The sequence below is a fragment of the Manacus candei genome, unplaced genomic scaffold (assembly GCF_025592945.1).
Source record: "Manacus candei isolate 608988 ecotype Guabito, Panama unplaced genomic scaffold, ASM2559294v1 h1tg000005l, whole genome shotgun sequence".
In the NCBI taxonomy this organism is placed as follows: domain Eukaryota; kingdom Metazoa; phylum Chordata; class Aves; order Passeriformes; family Pipridae; genus Manacus; species Manacus candei.
Genome location: NW_026138053.1, coordinates 14,518,275 through 14,525,888, shown reverse-complemented (window position 1 = coordinate 14,525,888; position 7,614 = coordinate 14,518,275). Strand labels below are relative to the sequence as shown.

At 35.1% G+C, this 7,614-nt stretch overlaps 1 protein-coding gene across 3 annotated transcripts in view; it reads right to left on the bottom strand.

Annotated features, from left to right (window-relative positions):
- Window positions 1–1,871: 1,871 nt before the first annotated feature.
- The window catches only part of ABCD3 (ATP binding cassette subfamily D member 3), a 28,051-nt gene continuing 22,308 nt past the window's right edge, over window positions 1,872–7,614 (bottom strand). For all 3 annotated transcript variants that reach the window (XM_051799117.1, XM_051799120.1, XM_051799124.1), the window contains exons 21-23: window positions 7,153–7,257; window positions 5,737–5,793; window positions 1,872–4,930 (exon numbers count right to left, since the gene is read on the bottom strand). In XM_051799117.1, the coding sequence (XP_051655077.1) occupies window positions 4,853–4,930; window positions 5,737–5,793; window positions 7,153–7,257 (240 nt within the window). In that variant the 3' untranslated portion in view covers window positions 1,872–4,852. The remainder of the gene's footprint in view (window positions 4,931–5,736; window positions 5,794–7,152; window positions 7,258–7,614) is intronic.

The window sequence follows — 7,614 nt, the reverse complement described above, 5'->3', positions numbered from 1 at the left end:
TTTAAGGCATCATAATAAAAACCTGACTGCATCCAGAGCATTAGCAAGAGCCTGTAACCACAATATGTGAAGAGAAAAAAACCCAACAAACCTCCTCCTGATGAGCTGTATATCACTGGTTAGTAAAACCAAGAAACCTCTTTCCATGCTCATGAAAGGGTCTGGCATAAACCATCTGGTTATCTACACCTAATATAGAAGCAAATACGTTAGATATAGAAATACCTGGTTTGAACAGCAGCTTTATAAGCAGAAATTTGAATTTGCATACTGTTGATGTTCTTGACAGATTAAAGTTGTGATTTATTCTCTCTTTAAAATCAAAACAACCTTTTTTCCCCTACTATTTCTCACAGGGGATTTCAGATGATCATTATCCTGGACATTTCTATAGACATCTCTTAGCACCTATGACAGTTACGTTTAAATTTTAATAATGGATTTTTAACTCCTACCTCGATAATAGGCCAACTTATTATTTTTTCACATTTCTGGATCATTTCAGAACACCAAGGATTAGGTGACAGATTGTTGAGTATGCAGAGATTAATTCTATAGAAAAACCACCAAATTAGTTCTTTCTCTCCTGTCCTAAGTCATAGGATATTGTGTCTTTATAGAGCTAACAGATATGAAGATTGAATTCCCTATTCTGCAGAGCTTAAGTTGTTTAAGTTTTCAGTGCTGGATGAGATTTAATTAAAAAGTGTGTCAAGTGTCATGGAAGCATTCCATGATGTTGCTTCTCACTAATCATACAGTTCAGCGCTAATGCATTGGCAATTCATCCAGAATTTTTTTATAGTACAAGTCACTTGCAAATGGTGCTAAAGCCATCTTGAATTTAGGCTGTCCAGTCAGGTGTGTCTAACCTGCTCTATCTGTGGCACATTTGGGCAAGAAACACCCCTGCAACATGCATACTGTTTAGGACATAGCTTACATTGACAACATTTCCAAGAAAAATGACAAGGGTCAGAGGTAGGTTGGATTTTTGCACACATTTCCTGCTGGGGGGTTTTTTTTGTTTGTTTGTTTTTGTAAGAAAAATAAATCCATGATGCAGTAAAACATGCTTTGCACTTGACATGGAAGATGAGGTGCACTGTGATGTTCTGTTCACCTTGCACAACTAATCTGAGTTAAGAAAAATCAGTACTAATTAGTATTAGAAAACACTGATTGCTTTAGAATCAGTTAATTCAAACATATCTTGGATGCACTTTTATACTATTGTGTTTCAAGTATCCTGATAGCTGGTATGTTTACCACAACAAAGGAAAACAACTGAAATTCGCAAATAAAATAAAAGTGGAAAGTGATTATCTTCTTTTCCTCAAAGTACAAAGATTAAGGAGCACTCAAAAGAATTACCACAGTATGAACTGATATTAATTTAATCTTGTTCAGGCCCATACTCTTCTAAAATCAATAAAGGGAAAAGAAGTGGCCAGTAGACAAAGGACAGAGAAGTCAGAATCACAGAATATTCTGAGTTGGAAGGGACTCACAAGGATCTTCAAGTCCAGCTCTTAAATGAATGGCCCATATGGGGACTGAATCCATGACCTCGGCATTACAAGCACCAGGCTGTAACCAACTGAGTTAATCTCAGTGCAGATTTAAAACAGATTAATGAACCTATAATCCACTTGCTCTAAGTACATACCTTCAAGTACTGAGCTCATGTACTTGGTTAAGCCTACAACTGGATGGCATCACCTGGCTGATTCCAGGTCAGATTTCAGATGTTTTATAAGCAGAATACAAGTCAATTGGCTCATTGAGTAACTCAACATTTGTTCAATATGCATTCACTGAACTATTACAAAATTCCTAATCACATCATTAAGAAACATAAAAAGCCTAGATAAATTTTATCTTTAGATTTATTATTTCAGAGGCACTTAATGTCTTACATTTATATAGCGCCATTTCCCCCTCCAAAACACTTTACAGTATTTACACACAGGAATGTTTCCCACCACTGTTGAAATGCAGCCATCTGACTACTACCAGTACCGTCTTCAAAGCACCAACAGTTTGAGACTGAAAATATTCATCAGTACTTCGTCTTACTAAGATAGTTCAGAATTCCCATTTACGAACTTCCAGCTTGTGCTATTAAAGAAACATAACAACTAAAATACAGTATCACAGTGCAATTCTGCAACAGAACTGAGACTTGGATCATCTTCATTAGAGTTTTTACAATCTTCCATTAGATCAAGTCTATCTCAAACACTTTAGTGTAAGGCCTTTTAAGAATATAATTCTAAAACATCATTCTTTTTTATACTTTCTTTATAAGTCTTTCTTACAATCAAGCACAGAAGAGTATTTTTCTTTCCTTCCAGTATATTTAGAAACACTAAGTTCTGGCCCTAAGGAGATAGTAGCATCCTCAGTTTCAATGAACTTCATGGCATCTAAAGGCAAACCTATTCCTCCTTGGTTTTGGAGATGGATTTTAGTTTGTTTGTTTGTTGTTAGTTTTAAAAATAAATAAGAGATTACACAAAATTCTGTTATAACCAGTTAAATTGTAAAGTACAATTGGGATTGGCTGCTGGGGGGCTATGTAAGTGTGCTGTGTGTGGTTTTGCTTGTCAGCACTAAAAAATACATTAAAGTATCCCAAGTTTACTACTCCACTGCAAAAGACTGCCCTAATCACAAAGATCATAGCAACTTCCTCATTTTAGACATTAATTTTTCCTTTGTCTCTCCAAAAGGCTACTAAAACAGCCCTTCCAAGAGAAGAAGTTGCATCTGTGCTGAGAACTTTCACAAAATAAAACCCAAACCAAAAAAACCTCCTGACACAACCACCTATCTGGCATCCCTATTCTCATGATTACAATTGAAAAAAGACTACGACCTCACATACAGCATGCTGCTACCTGCTACGTTATGGCTGATGTGAGAATCCGAATGAAGAGGAAAAAGAGATTAGTTAAATCAGGTATCTATTTGCCTTCTTGTTAAACAAGCACAAAAAATTATTCTGGTACCTTATTCTCTTGAATATGCTATACTTCAGAGAGAAGCTTTTTTGATTTTCACTGATGCGTTATACTCTGAATCTACTGTGGTCACTAGATTCTTATACCAGCATTTGAGTACTTTGAAAGAATAGTGGCAGGTAGGGGCAAGAAACCTGATAAAAGGAAAAACATTAACAGATAGCAATTTCAGCATGAAAGATAATGACTAATCAAACTGGGTAAAAATTAACAATCAGCAGTGCATCCAAGTACGTATCCATTTTATAAAAACTTGGGGTGGTTTTTTTAACCTAAACCCTTGATAAAAGATGCACAGAGAACTGATGTATTGCATATTTTATGCATGCCTTCATGTAGTGCATTCCTATATTGTATCTTACATGGAACTACTAAAAAACTACTAGACCTTCACTGTACAACAAGTATTGTAAATTTTTGTTTTAAAGCCTAAACAGCAATTCAGTTTGAATTATACCTTCTTATTCCCTGATCACAAAAAAAACCTTGCTGCATTTATGTTTGTCAAAGTCAAATGACAACCACAGTAATCATTTGTAAGGAAGAAACTGTCACAGTAAACTATCTTAAAAGTTTGGTTTCTTCACAGGGATTTGGCAGCTGGAACAAGAAAACCAGTAAGGAATAGATATCCTTAGACAACAGCAAGAATAATTCGTAAATAATTTGTATCAGAAATAAGAAACATCATAACAAATAAGAGAATAAACATAGAAATTAAAGCATTGCTTTAGGCTTCACAGCCTAGAAGACCAAACAGGAAGTACCATTATCCTCACTTGCAAATTCAGATCATAAGTAGACCTGGTTTTTTGAAGAGGGAGAAAAGGAGTAACTTGGAAAAAGTAACTGCTGTATTACAGGACTGAACCCAAGACACACAACAGTCTGCTATTTCACAGATGAACATGTCTGAGCTCATTCTAATCTCCACTGATTTAAGGAGAGGAATGACTGGACCCACACTCTTTTCTCTGTTGCTTCTTGTGGGAGTCATTCATTTTTTCAGAGCTAAAAACATTCACAAGATTGTTTGATAAAAATCTCATCTCTTTTCTTTCCCCCCTTTCTTTTGTGCGTCTGTCTTTTCCTCCCTTAGCCTCCTCTCAGCTATTCATTACCATAGTATTTCTAAGAGAAAAAGGGCATTTGGCGTAGGGGATGGATGAAGCTCTTGCTAAACTGGGAGACAATGGGATTGCTGAGCAGCAGGGAGAACTGCACAGACAGACAGATGCTAAAGAGAATCCAAAACCCAGCAAAGAACAAGCTTAATTCTTTTTTTTACCACCAGAAGGAATTAGTTTTGTCTTTTAGTTTCAGTTCATCCTTTTTCAGCAAGGGCACATTGGCTACATCACAAGGCTTGGACAAGGAAAAGGCTCTTTCATTTAACAGGGCACAGATCTGAAGATGGGACAATGTCCTGCACTGCATAAGATCACTCTTATCATATGCATAGAACAGAGCAAAAATCCAAGACTGCTTTGCAGGAACAAGAGAGGTAGCAACCCTAATTTTAACAGGGCTTTTCAGTGAAGGGAAAGAAGGTCTACAAAAGTCAAATCAGCCGATTTCAAATGGTTTGCATCCCAGGATGAATCAGGTTACACCAATTTAAGCCCAATTTAATTTAGGCAGGTTTTTAAACCACAAGAATAAGGACATTCTTAGTACATATCAATAATTAAACCAACATATACACAATTAGCAATATCCTACATAATAGTAAATGCTTAACAAGCTGAGTAATTTTATGGTACATTTTCTGACATTCTACACACTTCCTGTAATCATCAGTCTCTGCAGCAGTTCAGTTTATGACTTTAAGATCCAAATTCAACTGTGTCTTCAGTTATTTTCTTGAACTCGTAGTTTCCTCTGCCATCCATGTGCAAGTAGAACTGAAAAACAAAGAACGTATGTTATTAACCTCCAAAAAATTACTAGGTTTATAAAGTCCTATATAAATTGTATTTTGAAGTAGTTTTAAAAATAAAAAAACTTTAAAAAGTTTTAGCAAAATCTTAAACTCAGCTAAACAGAGGGTAAGCTGTTTCTACTTCACATTTCATTAAATTCAACTGCCTCTATAAAAACATTAAACTGGGTTTTTTGCATATCATACATCAGTCTGCTAACAGCCACACCCAGACTTAACACTGCTCTCTTGGCTTTTGTGACAATATACTTTGAGTTACACATTAATCCTGGTGTATTCACTCAGTATTTTTACCCACGCATACATTCCGTCTGCATAAAAAGAGTAGTAAAATCTTAAGTTTGCAAAAAAGAAGTCCATATATTACAGATTAACTTTTTTTTTAAAGCATAGATATATTAGGTATAGTGAAAGCAAAAATACTCCATGCTGTTTATTGGATTCTAGTTCAAGGGGTTTTTTGAGTCTAAGAAAGAAGACTTAAGCATCTAGTGAGCCTTTCATATTTTTGTGGCTACTTTTACAGATACATAGAAGGATTTTTGGATAGTGTTCTTCATAATTAGAAGTATAAGATTATTTCAAATAGTGAAACTGGAATATGAAAGTAAAGTCTTGAAAAAACCAAACAAAAAAACCCCCAAAACCAGAACATGACCTATCAGGATGTAAAATGACAACACCTCGAATTGCAAAGTCAATTTAATAAAGTCAGTCAACACCAGCCCCGACCACCTACACATATTCTGAGTAAAGCAGACTACATACATCATGATGTTTCCAGAGTGACTTCCTGTGGGAAACAGTGAAGAGAGTGATGCCAACCTATATGATGAAAATACCCACAAAACAGTTATTTTTTTTCTCATGGGTAAGGTGTTATTTATTTTTCAGCATGATATCAGATGAAGATCTTAAATTCATAACCACTAACTTCCAGACTATTATTAACATTAGACATATATAGCCTAATACAATATTTTGCAGGGGGAAAAAAGGAAACGAGGGATTTATCTTTTTTAATTGATTTCATCATTCTTTTGCTCCTAATGATTCGTCAAACAGAATCAACTGGGCAAAGAAGGTAGGGTATGAGACAGGTAAAACAATAAACCTGTGAATAAAGAAAGCCTAACAATAAAAAAAACCCCAAACCCACAAAAGCTATAATGAATTAACTTAGAGTGACAATTTAGAGGTGAATAATCTTCCTTTGTTTCCTTGCAACTCAGTTAACTATTCATCCCTAACAGTAGCAGCAAGGACAAAATGGCTCTGATGATAAAACAAGGTAACATTTTTGCTTTCTGCAAGGACAGTTTAACAAAGAATTCTATTTTTCAGTAACATGCATTAGCCACTTGGCAAGTACAAAGGAATATTCAAGTTAACAGAATAATAAGTGTATGGAAAATAGACTTAGAAAGCATCAGGGTATTGATATCAATGTGGTAAAATTAGTTCATGAAATACTGTCCCTTCTGCAGAGTCCTCACCTACTCTCCATTCACTACTGCAGAAGGCTCCTTAAGTTTCCACTTATGGTTTCAAGAATGTATTTTAGTGGAGGCACAGCTTTGCTCCATTACTATCCTGAGAATACTGCTACTCAATAACTAATGTTATTTCAATAACTAATGTTATTTCAAGCCTATTCTTTCCCAGAGTAGGGGTGTGAAGTTGAATCGTGCTGATATTTCACATGGTATTGCATAGAATCTGAAATGGTGAGTTAAGGAGGAAGAGGAAAAACAAAACTGTATTTAATAACATCATGTTTTCCTAGAGTGCTTGGCTTTTCATATCTCAAAATAGATGGAAATGTTAATTTCCAGCCTTTCACTTCTTGCCCTGGCCAACAGAAAGCTTATGAACAACAAAAAGGTCTAAAATCTTAGATTATTTGATCTTAACTTGACATTCTAAGACTATCTAGAAAAGTAAGGTTACTTAGCCGTTAGTAAGAGTTCTCTGTATATCACAGAGGCTACACGTACATGTAAATTATCCTAAGATTACTGAATTCTAGTGTGCATAAAGTTCACAGGACTCAGCTTTTTTTTTTAGGTTTTTGTTTTTTTTTTAATTTTTAGTCTGCACTAGGCATAAGGAAGAGTGAACCTTGTATCATTTTAAGTCTCCTCTTAACACAAAGAGATGTAATTCTAGGAACAAAGAGCTTACCTTTCGGCAGTGGCTGTATATGTAGCCTTCTACATCAACACTAACAGCACTGGTGCATTCATCCAGAATTGCAAACTGGGGCTTATGATAGAATAATCTTGCCATCTGGAATGCAAACCAAAAAAAGCTACTGTGGATACAGAACAACAACCAATAGTGCAGTGTTGGAAGTTATACTAAAAATTAGTGTCTAAAAGTGTACTATGGCAAGGGAATTAAGTTGCTACCCACTGAAAGCTGAAAATCCAAGAGTTGTATATTACCTTTACATTTTTATTGAAGATAATTGTTTTAGAACTTCTGTTTATACAATGAAAGCATAAGGTATGGTAAAAGGGTGGCATAGATCAACATTTCCTTTTAAATTTTGAGTGCAATAAACACTATTTTCAGTTGTTTTCTCAGTATTCAGGTATTTCACATTTTGGTGGTTTCTTCTAAGTAAAATCTTAAAATTTAGTG